Raw genomic sequence first — 16265 nt, forward strand, 5'->3', positions numbered from 1 at the left:
TATAAACATTAACACAAAACATAAATATAATTTTTATAGATTTCAATTGAGGTATGGATAATAATTAATTTCAATTAAAAGTAAAATCTAATATATAATTTTTCATCTTCAAAAATTGACCTTGCTATTTTAGAAAATGCAAAACATATGGCATACAATCTATAAATACCTTTCTCATACAATTTTTACTGCCTCCTTTTGCATGGTTTTTCTTATAGTACGCAATTTTCCTATCAAATTCCATAGGAATGATTCGCATCGCAATGTTGTTTAAGGGATTGTAAGACCTTTTATATGTACGCTGCACAGAAGGTGGAGCCCAACATCTTAGCCGCGTCAACCTTTCAAACGACATAATTATATCACCGAATAATCCGGATATAATCATTCATTCTCGGATAATCTGGATCTTTGTGGATTCCCACTTCAGAAATACTGCAGCGACCATACTTCTCAGACCGAGGAAGGAGAGGACGAGGACGGTGAGCAAAGTCTAAGTGGGTGGGATTCATGGGAAAGTGGAATGGGAATGGGATGTGTAATTGTGTCGGGAAGTGTGATGGGAGCAATGGCTTTAAGCAGCCGATTGAGGACGAGATATTGCCCGTTCATAGATAGCATTGTGAACTTCTTGCTGTAAACATTTGTATCTGTATTTGGGCAATATGAATATAAATATAAAAGAAATCTGTCTCTGGGCAGTGGGGACCTTGCCATTTTCATGGACATGCAGATCGTGAAGATATGAGCCGAATATACCATACACGGTACATCCATCATCCAATTAAATTTTTACAATGTCGGCTGTTATTATTTTAGTTATTTTGTTTTTAATCAATGATGTTGAATGATAAACAATATTATATAACATATTTCACAATATTATAAATTAGTAATTGTTTTTAAAGGTGCAAAAATACACTGAAGGTATGGAAGATTGGAAGGATTATCTGGTCAAGATTTGAGAAGATTTGTTTTTCATGGTTATATTTGAAGTAGCAAATTTGTCTTGTGGTTATGTATACAATATCCTGAATGAATTATCAACATAAATATGTAAATTGTGAGTGCATCATTGTACTTGAAGCAACAAGTTTGTCTTGTGATTATGCATACAACATCTTGAATGAATTATCACCAAAATATGTGAATTGTGGGTGCACTTGCAACAACTATCCCCAGAATTGTGAGTGTAGTTGCAACAACTATCCCAAGTTTAAAGATTGAGAGTGTGGTATACCAAAAAATCTGCTACTGCACATTTTAACCACAGCCATGTAGGGCCTGCATATAATCCTGCTAATGCAATATCAACACCTGAGCACAAGGATGAAAGCCATGCTAATCATGTAACTATTAGAAATCAGCTAGAACAACCATGTGATTGTGAGGACATGAATAGGTTTGTTTACAGTGACTTGGCTCAATGGTCCCTGTAGAGAGTGGTGTTACCTTGTCATCATCTGAGTCAATTCAGAATTATCTTTAGTTTTCCATGTAATTAATAATAGTCAATTTCCTAGTTAAGAAAGAATTGTAGTTACAAAAAAATCATTTAGAAACAAACTCAGTGGAGTTAGCCTTAGCAATGTTTTTTTGGAGTAAATATATAAGTTTTGTTTCCCTTAAAAAAAAACTAATTGATTTACGAAATAATGTTTACTAAAATTTAATATAATTGATTTACGAAATAATGTTTACTAAAATTTAATATGGAATTCAATTGTATTTATTTCAATTTTAATGATAATTAATGAAACTAAATGATTGATAAAATTTGGTTTAAATTCTGTTTCATTTACCAATTTTCTGTGTTGCACGGGTACCCGCACCCAGGGGTGGGGTTCTCGAACCCGTCTCGGGTTCCCGCACCCAAGTACCGGATTCGGGTACGGGTTCTTCTCAGACGCACCCAGAAGAATCGGGTTCTTCCATGAAGAACCGGGTTCTTCAAAAAAAAAAATTTGGGTTCTTTTCCTTTAACGGGTCCTTGGGTTCTTGGGTTCTTCGGGTGCTTGGGTTCTTGGGTTCTTCAGGTTCTTTGGGTTCTTCATAAAAAAACTATATTAAAAATTTAATTTTCAAATAATTTTTTTATTATTGAAATTTAAAAAATAAGTTAAATAACTTATAACAAAGGTAAACTAAACTTTAAAAACCCTAAATCTTAAAGGCAAATATGAAATATGTGATAGTCGATAGATTGAAGTATACGTGATAGTGATTATTCTTGGTGGCAGAGCACCGTGACATACCAGAAGTCTGAAGAAAAAACACCACTGTGATCACTGATTTGAGGCTTGAGGCTTTACCATTTCCGGCAGCAATGGGCAGCTTCAGCAGCAGTGGGTAGTGGGCAGCTTCAGCGACAGTGGACAGAGCAGCTTCAACGGTAGTGGACCGTGGTATTTACAAGTTTTCTGTAGACCCGTGTTCTCTGTTTTAAGTTTTAACTTTTAACTTTTAAGTGATCACGAACACCCAGGCTCGTAGACACGTAACATTCAGCTGGAAATTTTTCATCAAATTTTTAATTGCAATGTTTTCCATCGAATGTTTCTCAAGGAAATTTTCTGCCATCATTTCCAAAGATTACAGTTTCCAAAGATTGTCTTTGTTCACATGCCTTAGCATTGCTCTGTGGGCATGATGTGCTGCTCAAGGGTGTTGATTCGTTGAATCATTGCAAAAATTTATCAACAGTGATATGTTTTTCTGTTTTCAAAACTTATGAGCGACACAGTATTCTGAAATCATATATGATTATGATATCTAAATATTATAAAAGGAACATTATGGGTGTACAATCCCACAAGCAGAATATCATATCATATTGTCTGTAGCTTTGTGGAAATATTTAAAACTTTCATTTGTTTATTGGTGACTTTTACTATGTAGACCATAGACTACAACGTTTTATGCCTGGGCATAGACTCATCTGTGTTTTCAACTAAGCGTGTAATGCTTCCTGGCTTAATCATGTATGTGAGAGCACTGCGTAGTGGTGCCGTCAGCCCCTTTGACTAGTACAAACCCATGGGCTTTGATATCGACCAACAGCACCAAATAAAAAACTTGATGAAGGAATTGGGTTATGGTTAGAACAGCTAGTTGTATTGTATCTTCTTTGTAGAGAAAAGGGTATGGCAGTATGCTTTCTACAGCCATCTCTCAGTTCTGTTTCTGCCATATATTACCATCCCACAGTGAAGTAATTCACCCACAAGACTGTGGGAGTGATTAGTTGCTGTTGGAGTGATTACTATTTAATAATTTATTTTTTAAATTAATAAGGTGATGACTGATAACCATAGTTGGAAAAAAAAGGGTAGCTGTTTGCACATTCATGAGTCCCTTCCTACCGCAGGAGACTCTTATGATCAGTCTCGACTCTCTCCATTAGTCTTATGACTCTTATCATTATGCTATAACATTCAAAGCAAAGTTACAAGTTCAAGAGTCAAGCTCTAGCCAGAATGAGCAATTTCAATAAGGAGAGAAGTTGTCTTGAAATTAGAGCAGGAGGCAGAAATGCTAACACTCCTTGGCTGTGTAGGAGGAAGGGTCTGTACAACCACAGCTTGATTCATTGAAATTTGATAGGCATCCTTGCAAATGAACCTAAGCTGCATAGTTATTTTAAACTTTAAAGCCTGTGTGTGACAAAATCTGTCCCAAGTTTCAACTCTCACCCAAATAGCTGAGTCTAGCATTTATCCTAGTATGTATTTTGAATTTTCAGTTTTAGTAGTAGCCTTGAGCTCTCTCACATAGCTGTCACAGTGTCATGGTTACACGGAAAAGATTCAAAAGAATGTTATGCTGTCATAAAATATAGCTTAGTCTCTCATTAATATTTATTATTAACATCTATTAACATAACTTTTACTTTCAATTTTGTTAAACAGATTCAAATTGTCTTCCAAAATTTGCAAAATAAAAAATGTCTTCAGCAAGTCCACAATATCCACTTTGGAAATATGTGGATAGGCAAAAACCTCCAAAAGGTGTTGGGGGGACAGCAACAATAAAATGCACTTTATGTCAGCTTGAATGGAAAGGGAGCTATACCAGAGTTAAAGCTCATTTTATGCAGATACCAAGGAAGGGTGTTGATGCTTGCACTGGAGACCCAAATGATCCCACTAGACTCCCTAGTGCACAAAGAGAGCAACAAAAGGCTGATGGTAAGGCAAGCAAAGAGATCTCTAGGCCATCTCACAATGTGACTGAAAATGATGATTCAAATGAAGAAGAATTACCATTTGATGATGAAGTTGAAGCTGGTGATGAGCATGTGTCAGTGTCATCTAGAGCATCAAAAATCACTACCAATCAAACACGCAAGAAGCCTAAACTTGGTGGCCTTTATGACATGTTTGATGTGAAAGGTAGGGAGGGTGTTGATCTTGCAATAGCAAGATTTTTTCTTGCATGTGGCATTCCCTTTAATGCAGCTCGTTCCCCCTATTTTGAGCAAATGGTTCGTGCTATCAATGATGGACCTCAAGGGTATAAAGCTCCTGGTTATGAAAAGCTTCGAACTGTATTGGTGGACAAGGAGAAAGCCCGTCTTGAGAAGGCAATGGCACCCTTGAAGGCATCTTGGAGTGTAGATGGATGCTCCATTGTCATGGATGGATGGACTGATTGTAGGAATCGTCCATTAATAAACATCATTGTCTCTTCCATGTCTGGGCCTTATTTTCTCAGGGCCATTGATTGTTCTGGTCAAGAAAAGAACACTATGTTCTTAAAAGACCAATTATGTGATGCCATTGCAGAGGTGGGGCCATCCAATGTTGTTCAAGTTATTACTGATGCAGCTCCAGTGTGCAAAGCAGCAGGAGCAATGGTTCAGAAGGAGTACAAGTAAGTGACAAGTTTCAACTTTCAAGTTTGATTTATCTTATATTTAAATTACATAAATGATAAATTACATTTTTAAATTTTTTAACTTTAGTCCTTGATTACATAAACATTTTGATTTATTAATATTTTAATTTTGTCCTTGATGTACCCAGGCATATTTTTTGGACACCATGTGCTGTGCATGCTATGAATAATGCATTGAAGGACATTGGCAAAATTGAATGGATTCAAGCATTAATTGAAAATGGCCGCAAAATTCAAATGTTTATATGCAACCATCATCAGTCACAAGCCATTTACCGCAAGCATGCAAAAATGGAGCTTCTTAAACCAGCAGATACCAGATTCGCAACTTACTACATTTTACTTAGGCGGCTTGTGGAGATGAAGGAGGCTTTATCTGCCACAGTCGTCAGTGACATGTGGGAACAGTGGAGGTTATCTACCTCAGATGCAGCTTTGGAGGTGAAGAGGTTGATTTTGAATGATAATTTTTGGGTTGATGCCAAATTTGTTGTGGAAATTATAGAACCAATTTGTGATATGATCCGCTATGCAGACACAGATGGTCCATGTTTAGGTGAGATTTATGAGAACATGGACTCCATGTGTGAGCGGATCCAAACCATCACAGATAGGAAGGATCCTACTTTATGGCCACAACTGAAAGAGTTTATACATGGGTGTTGGAATAAACTGAACACCCCTCTTCATATGGCAGCTTATGCAGTTAATCCAAAATGGTATGATCCCACAACAGGAAGGAGGCCTCCATCCCAAGATAGAGAGGTGTTCAAAGGATTCTTGAACGCTGTCAAGAAAATTTATGGTAATACAGAAGAAGCCTCTGACATACGATCTCAGTTTGCCCAATTTTCACGTGGCCGAGGTGTCTTTGGTTCACATGCATCTTTGGCAGATAGACGCAAGAAGAAGGATCCAATTGATTGGTGGTGGCTTCATGGTGTTGATGCTCCTGAGTTGCAGCAATTTGCCATACGGTTACTTGGACAGGTAGCTAATTTGGAGTTCCTCATCTTACTCAAAATTTGAAAAATTCTCAATTAAATATAGGAAATTAATTTTAATTTTTAAATTTTAAATTTTCATTTTAGTTTTAGTTTTTATTTTTAAAATTATAACTAATTTAATGGGCTCCCCCTAATATTTCAGGTAGCTAGTTCTTCATCTTGTGAGAGGAATTGGAGCACGTATGCCTTTATTCATTCAGTAAAGAGAAATAGGTTGGGCTCAAAGAAGGCAGAAAACTTAGTGTACATTCATAGCACACTTCGTCTCATATCTCGAAAAGACCCTGGGTACAAGGAGGGTCCTTTCAAGAGATGGGACCAACACATAGATGATGCTTCGTGTGTGGACGAGGAGATACAACCAGATGGCCTTATTGAGCTACCTCCAATTGCTATGGATGAGCGAGAGCCTGTTGATGAGAGTGATTCCTACCTGGAGAACATGCTAGCTGAAGATCTAAGTGATGTTGATGACATGGATGTTGAAGACATGGCTTGAGGAAGCCATTGTTCCTTAGGCTTTAACTATTTAGTATTTTTATTTTAGTATTTTAAAATTTCCTGGTTCATGTTCGAAGATGCTTTAAGGAAAATTTTGAATGTAGAATGACAATGGACATATATTAATATCATGATTCATGTTAATATCATAATATGTAAACAATGAACAGTTTTTTGGTGATAAATTTTGAAATTTCAATGTCAATGTTGAATGTTCATTGTTCAATGATGTGCATGTTTAAATGATTATCAATGTATCATTAAAGTTTTCTTGTTTAAAGTTGAAAAAATATACAAATTCAAATTTAATATATATTATTAATTATAAATTTATAATATATAAAATATAATTATTAAAATTTAATATTATTATATTACCCGACGAACCCACGCACCCTGTTTTCAAAAATGCCGTCCCCGTCCCTGTCCCTGTCCCCGTCCCCGCACCCACATTTCCTGGCAACATAGCCAATTTTAGTTGTGATTGTCCTCATTGCAAATCCAAACTAAAGCGATCTCATTATATTTTAATCGAAGCTTCTGAAATAAAGTGATGTAACCTCTTCGAGGATTGGGATTAGGAATTCAATGGCCCCTACACCATTGCCCCTCGTGCACAGAGAAGGCAACGAACTCGATGACAGAGATATGGAATTCCACTAGAGCTAGAGCTAGAAGGTGTAGTGCAAAGTTCCAATTTTGACAGATTAATTTGATTTAAATCAAATAATCGTCAATGTTTTAAGAGCTGAAGAATTTCACCACCCTATCACGATGAGGAGCGACACTGAATAGTGCTCTGTAAGCCCTCCACTCACGAAAGTGTGCCATTAAAGAACCTATTTCGTCTTCCCTGACCTGACTGGCAGTATGGAATGTGCCTGCTGGATCTCTCTACCAATAACCTCCATGGATGGGAAATTTCCAAACTCCGGAACTCGAGCTCTATAGCAACAAACTTAGTGGAAATATACCTCGAGAGTTGGGTAGCACGGGAGCGGCCTCATTTTTCTTGTTTTTCCTACAGCCACTGCCGACGGGGACGCTTCTGAGGACTTCCCGGTCTCGTAGCGGGCGGAAGGCCTTGCAGAAATCCTATTTCTTTGCAGATTCAGTAACGGATGTGCTTGGAAGTAGGAAATTCATTAAAACCAACTGTTTGGCCAGCTTTTTGCTCAAACCAACGGTGGAAAACAAGAGTGAGTTAAGTTGGCCATGAAGAGTTTCAGAAGACATCTTCGGTGTAAATATTACTTAAGCTGGAATTTATTACTGAAATTAAAATACAGAGAAATTGGAAATGAAGAGGTTTGACTTTTGAAGTAAAAAATGACTAATCAAATTCCAAAAAATAAATTTCAGTTATGTGAAGTCCTACATTGAGGAGAAAAAATAAATTTCAGTTATGTGAAGTCCTACATTGAGGAGAAATGTTTGAAGGTTGTAATGAGGCTTTAAGACATGAAAAACTAGTTTTGGGAAAGGAAGCCAATTGAGAAATCAATATCTCATGTCACTATCATTTTTAAATGGAAGGCATACGGTTTAAAATTGGTTGCGATAATTGAATCAGACCAAGTGGTTAATGCACAATTCAATTTGGAGGATTTGGATTTATTGAAAAAAGAAAAGGTTTTAAAGGTGATGTAAAAGTTATAGAAAGTGATAAACAAAAATAATAATAAAAAAAGATCATCAATCAAGTTTGAAAGTCTATACAGTTTGAATGGTGACAAAAAGTGTTGATTTATAAATAAAGGTAAATTTCCTACTTAGAAATGAAAGAATGGAAAGTAAAAAATAACTTATTTTTTAAAATTAAGATCAATTATCAAAGATTAAAAAAATATTTTTTTTTTATGAATTTGGCACAGTAAAAAATATGAAAAGAAAAGGAAGTGAAAGGAATTCAAACAGGCTTTGAAAAGAGATTAGACAAATGGGAAGAAAATTGAATTTCGAAGATATTAAGAAAGGGGTCCATTAGAGATTAGGGGCAATATCAAAATTATGACTTGTTCACACAAATTTTGTAATGACCCATCTCAAATTACAGGTGGAATGTGATTATTAGCATGCTTAAGATGTATGCATATGATAGCTACATATGCATGCATTGCACTCATATACATACTAATTAATTACGAAGTATATTTAAGTAAAAGATAGATGAATTAAATACTAATATTAAATATTGTGTTAATGAAAACACCGTCCGTTATTAATAATAAAAATAATGTTGGTGTAGAAAAATATTGTTTTAATAATAACGTAAATAGTAGATAAATATAATATTTAAAATAGGATTAATAAATACATTATAATATTTGATTAGAAGTTAGAGACAAAACATCATAATAATAAAAGAAAAAAAAATTACATAAATAAATGTTACAATTTCAATAAACAAATCGAAACCTTATATTTATCCATAGCATAAAAACATTTAAGTTAAGGTCACAAGGCCACCCAAGGGACCTTATTGAGCATTCCAAGAAATCTTAATGAAACATATGTGCCTTCCCAATCAGCGTAATCACTTTGTCAGAAGGCAATGTTAAATAATTAATTTATTTATATAAAAATCCAAAGTGTGAGAGGGTGGTGATTGTTTGGGAGTTTATTATCAAGAGATATTTTATGTAAAGGCAGTTGGAGATTTAATGAGAGGGAAGGAACCTCTCTGATAAAGAGAGGGGAACAAACTTAAGAGGGAGTTTTGGGGTTTAGAGATGGTACACAGAAGAGAAAGAGAGTCACGAGAGATTGTCGAGAAACTAGTCTGGTGGATGAGCCTATGGCTTTGGATTTAACTGATAATTTGGAAACTTGAGCATTAATCTTTGATTTTTGGGCATGGGAGACAAAAGACTTTGATCCCGAAGTCCTTTGGATCTCGAAATCAGAAAGGTTGATTTTAGATAGGCAGGGAGGAATCAGTTGGTTTGATAACAATTGTAGAGGACTCAGATTTTCCACAAAGAAACATCAACCAGGGATCGACATCAAACGGGAGAACGATGTATGTACTTGTATTTAATTTATTAAATTTACAAAAAAGGTTGTTTCTCTAATTGAAATGTAATTTTAGGACCATTAAACATGGTAGCAAAGACAATTTCGAATACTTTTGGACCTTAGAGGCACATAATTTTTTTCTTGAAAACCCTAAAAACTTTGAAATTGAAGTTTGCAAAGACACTACTCTGACTAGGAAATTGCACTATTTGTTGTTGGATTAAAAATCTCAATATATGCAACCAACAAGTAAAATGTGCTTCTTCCTTCCAATGTCGTCAGATGTCAAATATCCCTGAGCCTTCTATGCTGGAATAACAATCGTTGTTTGAATACCCCATTTTATGATTTTGGTTTCGAGAGGGAAAACTATACTCGACCTTTTCTATACCTTATGCATCCTCCTTATATGTTATTTCTGATACCAATCAATTACAATTGAAATATTCATTGACCTAAATTGGTGACCACGATAACCCTATTATATTTGTGAATCCCACATGGGCTTGATGTAGGAAAGACATTTGCCAGTCACCTCTCTTGCAACCTAATTTCCCATGGACTATGACTCGACATTATCGAAATAACTTATGTGGATATAGTAATTTCCTATAAGAATTACACCAAGACCAGTTGTTGTCTAAATGAGCTATTGATTATGTTGAAATCGGGGATATCTATTACTCCCCTTTTTTATGTTGTCAATCCTTTTGACATTGAGTGCCATGAAATGGATGGACAATTTTTTTCCATGATGGAAGAGAAGAAAACATTTGACTCTCAAACTTGTTAAGGGAGGTCATGCTCCAAGCCCAATACAATTATGAAATGGAGGGAGGATCTTCCCGAAGCTTCAAGAATATACGGTCTTGAACGAGTGACCTATCATGGGTAAGACATTTAGTTATCCCTCATAATCTTAGTTAAGGCATTAAACTCTTTCCCAATAATATTGGTTAAGGAATTTATCTATTTCTCTCATAATCTTAGTTTCTGATTTCTTTTGAGAGTGATAGGCATATCTTAATTTTGTTGTATTCTCTCATAATTTTCGTGTGTCAAGAATCGTATGCTCTTGTAATTATCTTACATCGATAATTGTATCAAACACAAGGAGGTAAATTTGAGGCAAGATGGATAGTGATGCACACATGCCTAATCTTGTTTATACATCCTCAAATTAATTTTATATTTATCAAATTAATTTGATATTTTCATGTTGAACGTAGCACATACTAGGTCCTCTACATTGAAAACCATCGCAACCTTCTCATATTCTAACCATGCTAACAAAAAATCTACAACTATCTCCATTCTTGAAAAAAAAAAATCTAGAGTTGTTAAAAAGAGGCCAGAACTTTGCCTTCAAGACTATCTCTCTCGATTTCTCAATATTTGTGTTATTAAATTATTTAATTTTTTATTGTTAACACATAACACAATGGTTTTCCCCTATTCTCTTGGTGGTTTTTACATTTTATGCACATATGGCTCACCAATTCCCATTGTGTTAGGAATAGGCCATCCTATACTCCTTTGTGGTTAATTCGTGGTTATTTTTATTGACGTAAAGATATTTGTATATTGTTGCTACTTCTCTCAACCTATGTGGGAAAATATCTTTCATCATATTAATTTTTGTGTAAGCAATTTATGTTGTTTATGCTCGGGCCTTTGCTAGTCATCTCTCAGTCAACTATCTATCCATGATAGTAATTTTCGTTATTTATTTTGCATCCAAATCTGCATTGACATTTGCTAGCCATCTCCCTAGTTCCCATGGTCTGGGATCGATTCTTGTCTCTTAAAGTGCGAGTTTGTCATTAAGGCACACCACCTTTAAGAACTTTGGTATGGTCACAAAAGTCAATAAGTGATTCGACTATTAATCCCAAAAGAAAGAGGAGTCATAATATATATTATTATTGAGTTATAAAATTATACACACACACACACGAGGTTCTCAAAAGAAACAAAAATAAAAACTTTGGCTCCTGTTGTTAATTTTCCACTATTTTATGTTGTTACAATTACTTTTAGCCCAATTCTTAACTTCAATTAGAAAACAAATCAATCTTCCAGTAATCAATAGAAATTGTAGATAGAATAATGAATGTAATAGGGAATATAACACAATCAAGAGAAATAAAAAAAGACATTGGAATTGGTCAAAGGTCAGGAAAAAAACTCCACAAGGGGGAAACCATGTCAAATTCTTCTTCTTATTAGATTGTCATAAAATGTTCAACAAAGAGAATATAATGACCCAATTCACCAATCAAGAGTCAAGCATAATCCTTTGACTATCCAAAAAAACCAACCAAACAATATCCAAGAGATAAGCCCAAATTCAAATTAGATCAAAGTCAAAGTATCCAAAACTGATCCAAGTTTGTAATCAACAGTCAAAATATGTAATCAATAGTCAACAATACTTTAGGTCACAGTTGTAGGGACTCACTCACCATTAGTGCTAATGTAGTCCTCGAAACGTAGGGAGTGCCTATCAAGTGAGCAGTTATTACTAAGATTTCCCTGTTCCAACCCTGCAGTTCTAGAATAAATTCTTCTTTTTGCACATGTGAGATTGAACCCTGTTATTTTAGACATGTAATAACCAATTTTATACCTGTAAAAACCAAACCGGAGAAGAGAGGGAATAAGATGCTCTATAATGATATCCAAATGAGGATGAATTGTCTTGTATTTATATGCTTCCAAGGGGTACCCAATTTCTCTTTAAAGTCGAACTCAACTTTTGTGCACATGTGGGTTTCACATTAAAAATACATTTTTCCATAACCAAATTAAATTCTTCCAAGGGTTAGGAGGGGTCTTTCTTGACGTGGAAGGTTGTTTAAAGGATGGAATTCGTTCCTAAACTACAAAATTAACACTCCCTCTCAGTAAGGGAGAAATTACCAACTGCAACATGTGTCCCATCTCAAATATCTTGTCATCCTCAAGCCAAATGTCATCTTTGCTCATGTATTATCATATGCTAAACAATCTCGAATCTAAAATAAGAAGAATCAGATATCATAGGGGAGCTAAAGATACTACCCTCTATCCAATAATCGTCACAGGGGAGTTCCAACTCAACCTACATCTTAGGGATCCCAGCTTAACCCTCTATCAATAGGAAAGATCGACTAACCACAAGGGCTAGGATCACACTCTATCCTATTGACCTGGGATAATAGGTGAGATATACTCAAGGAACAAACTATGTCATATCGTTTAGTGACAATAGGTGAGATCGACTTGAGGATCACACTGTGTCATATTTCCTGTTGATCCTCCATCGAGACCCTTAAGAGTCAAGTTGTAGAACACCAACATCCAAGACTTGAGCAAGATTGACTTACCACATGGGTAAGGATACACACCATATCTCAAGTCACCTCAACCCATTGTCTAGATGGGGAGGTCTAATCCCAACAAGCCCATCTTATGGGTAGGATACCAACTCAGGTATTCAAAGTGACAATAGGAAAGATCGACTTACCACAAGGGTTAGGATACACACCCTATTATATTTTCCACAGTTCCCTCAACCCCATGAGACATTATTGCTACATTCCCACCCTGGGAGCTCAATACGAGGGAAGAGAATTCTCAGTGTTCTTGATTAGTTGGGAAAATTAACCAAGAGGGTCACATCCATCAGTCCAATTTTCTCTATGAAGACCAAGAACTTCCCTTTTGGTGAAGCCTTGATGAGTATATTTGTTATCTGCTCATCAGTTGAAATATGATAGACTTATCACAATATGCTTGGACATATCTCAATATGGTTGGACATATCATGAAACACAATATTCTCTATCAATCGAATCCCACTCTTGTTATTGTGATATATGATTGTTGTATCTAGAACCTAATCAAACAACTCTCCCAAGAGATTTATCAACCAAACTATCTCTTAACTAGCCATGCTAGCAGCAATGTATTTTATCTCAGTCATGTAACTATGAAGTCATACATCTTTGGTAGTATATCCCAGACCACGACTAATCGTCCCATGTAAGTATCTTAAACCGTGCTTGGCAACAACCGAGTGTGCATGAAGGGGATAACTCATGAATAGACTCAAAGTTTTCACTGCAAATCATAAATTTGGATGGGTGTTCACAAGAAATATCAATGCCCCAATCAATTGTAGATACTTCAAAGGATTTTCCAAATCAAGTTCAACAACATCTTTTGATGGTTTCTTGAATTTCATCTCCATTGGTGTGGCCAAGGACTTGCATTCTACCATTCCAAATATTTCCAACATCTTCACAACATATTTTCCTTGAGAAAGGAAAATATCTCTGGGTCTCTACCACAATTCCAGTCACATAAAGTAATGCATCATACCAAGATCCTTCATTTCCAATTCATAGGCTAGCTCCCTCTTACACTCGAGTGTCAGGGGCCCACTACCAGTGAAGAATAAATCAACATATAAAACCAAAATCAAAGGCATACATTGTACCACTTTGAATTAAAGATTCAATTCAACACTGCTTCTCATGAATCCAAGCTTCACTAGGTAACTATCAATACGGGCATACCGGGCTCTAGGAGGTTGCTTCAAACCATATAATGCTTTCTTCAACCTGAAAATGTGAGTCTTCTTGTCCTTCACTTCAAAACCCTAGGGTTGCTCAACATATACTTCTTCCTGTAGTATGCCATGAAGAAATGTTGTATTTACATCCATCTAGTGAAGAGTCCATCCTTGACTAGAAATAAGGTTAACAATCGATCTAATATAGTGTAGCAGGAAACGACATCAAATACGTCATAATAATCTTCTCGCTCTTTCTGGAAGAAACCTTAGGCCACGAACCTTGCTTTTTGCTTCTAAATGCTTCCATTCGCTCCATGCTTGATCTTGTATAGCCATTTTGAAGTAACTATGATAGACTTTCCTTTAGGTCTTGGAACAATATCCCATACATCATTCTTCATAATTGGTTCATACTCTTCGACCATGAAATCCTTCCAAACCTACTCTTTCGTTGCTTCTTCAAAAGAAGGCGATTCAATTTGTATGATGGAGCTAATTGCTACAACGTATCTTTGGTCGTTGCATGGCTTCTTGCTTTCCTTGAAGGACCTTTTGGAAAAAACATATCTTTTAACATCTTGTAATGTATTTGAAAGCCAGAATGATCTCTTCCTGGTAGGGGGATCACTTGAAGGAGGATATAAGGGGTCCATAGGCTCCATAGGATCAGTATCAACCTCTTTGTTGGCTGAGGCATAGAGGAACATTCTAATATGTCCATATCATCACTTTTCTTCCTAGGAAGAGGCAAAGGAAGGTCTCTTGCTTTTCCAAGAGCAACATCTTCATCGAAATTGAATCCCTGCTAAACTAAATTTTCCTTGGAGCAGATATTTATATTCTAAATGCTTTATGGTTTTCACAATATCCAAAAAATGTACATTTCTTTCAATGGCTTCCAGCGTGTTCCTCTTTGCCTTCAACACATGGAAATATATGGGGAAACCAAATATCTTGAGATGCCCAATGTTGGGTTTCACACCTATGAATACTTCTTTACGAGTTTTGTTATCCAAAGCTTGACCAAGAACCCTATTTTGTAAATAAACTATTGTATTTGTATTTGTAATTTCTCTTATTTGTATAAATTTTTAATTTTTCAATTAATATTTTTTATTAAATAACATTTTAAACAACAATTGTGGTTGGTACATAGGGTATTATGTGAAAACCATATGAATAGTAAAAAACATGAGAAATCGAACTATAAAATGTAAAATTGATTTTTTATTTTTATTTTTTAAATCACAAATTTCAAATAAAATTATTCTTATATCAATTAATTAAATAAAGTATAAGTTAGAAATCATTAATATCACTTATTTGTAAAACTATAAAATTAAAATAAATAAAGTTAAAATTTTAAAACTAAAATAGAGAGTAAAAAAAATTACTAAAAGGTAAGAAACTATTTCCTAGCTTTGGGCATGCTATGTTTGAAAGTTGTGATAACGGACAACCCCTCTTTAAAAAATAATTAATACAGTCTTCGAAAGTTTACAAGTTCATCTTTAATACTTCGCTTGTTGCAATGGAAATGAAATCGTGTGGAAAAAATGTATATGTGCAATTTTAAAATGTAAAGTTAAAATCTATATACATCTATTTATAATAAAAATACAAATTTACATATACATAACTATATGACATAACATTGTTGTATAAATATTTTGAACATTAAATTTCAATAATTTTAATTAATTTAAATTACACCATAATGTTATATATATAATTATATATACACAAACAACACATAATACAACATATCACAACAAAACAAAACATAACACAACACAACAATAACACAAATAAATAAATAAAAATTAAGATTTTAATGGTATAAATTTTAAATATATTTTTTTATTAAATAACAAATTTTTAAATGTAATTCTATGAGTTATGAGTTAATTTTCACAATTATTTGTGCTTGTCCTTGGTATCATCTGAAAGTAAAAAAAGAGAGGTAGGTATGCTCAATCAAAGTGAAGTTGACTTTTTTTCAAAAACATCAATTCATTTTAAATATTAATTTTTATTAAATAACATAATTTTAAAATGTAATTTTATGAGTTAATTTTTACAGTCATTTTGGTTGGTATAAAAGGCTATCATGCAAAAAAAGTAATGTAAATGTAAAAAAGATGTAAGTATGCTCAATCAAATTTTAAAATGTAAAGTTGAATATTTTTTATATAAAAACATAATTAATTAGATTAATTTAAAATTAATTAAATAAATAAATCAAAATTCAGAAATATCATTAATATATTATTAAATCATAA

At 34.5% G+C, this 16265-nt stretch overlaps 1 protein-coding gene across 1 annotated transcript; it reads left to right on the plus strand.

The window, feature by feature from the left end:
• The first annotated feature begins 3943 nt into the window (after positions 1-3943).
• Positions 3944-5925, plus strand: LOC149166244 (uncharacterized). The gene is made up of 2 exons (XM_089430111.1): positions 3944-4872; positions 5025-5925. The coding sequence occupies exons 1-2, from the start codon at positions 3944-3946 to the stop codon at positions 5923-5925; spliced, it is 1830 nt and encodes a 609-aa protein (XP_089286237.1).
• The last annotated feature ends 10340 nt before the right edge of the window (positions 5926-16265 follow it).

Source organism: Pinus tabuliformis, chromosome 5_1 (genome assembly GCF_031772625.1).
Source record: "Pinus tabuliformis cultivar Carrire ecotype Pingquan chromosome 5_1, CPIR1, whole genome shotgun sequence".
In the NCBI taxonomy this organism is placed as follows: Eukaryota; Viridiplantae; Streptophyta; class Pinopsida; order Pinales; family Pinaceae; genus Pinus; species Pinus tabuliformis.

Bases quoted from the DNA above. Each gene is read 5' to 3' on its own strand.
- LOC149166244 (XM_089430111.1), top strand. From the start codon at position 3,944: ATGTCTTCAGCAAGTCCACAATATCCACTTTGGAAATATGTGGATAGG. The intron at 4,873-5,024 runs GTAAGTGACAAG...TGATGTACCCAG, and splicing joins ATGGTTCAGAAGGAGTACAA to GCATATTTTTTGGACACCAT.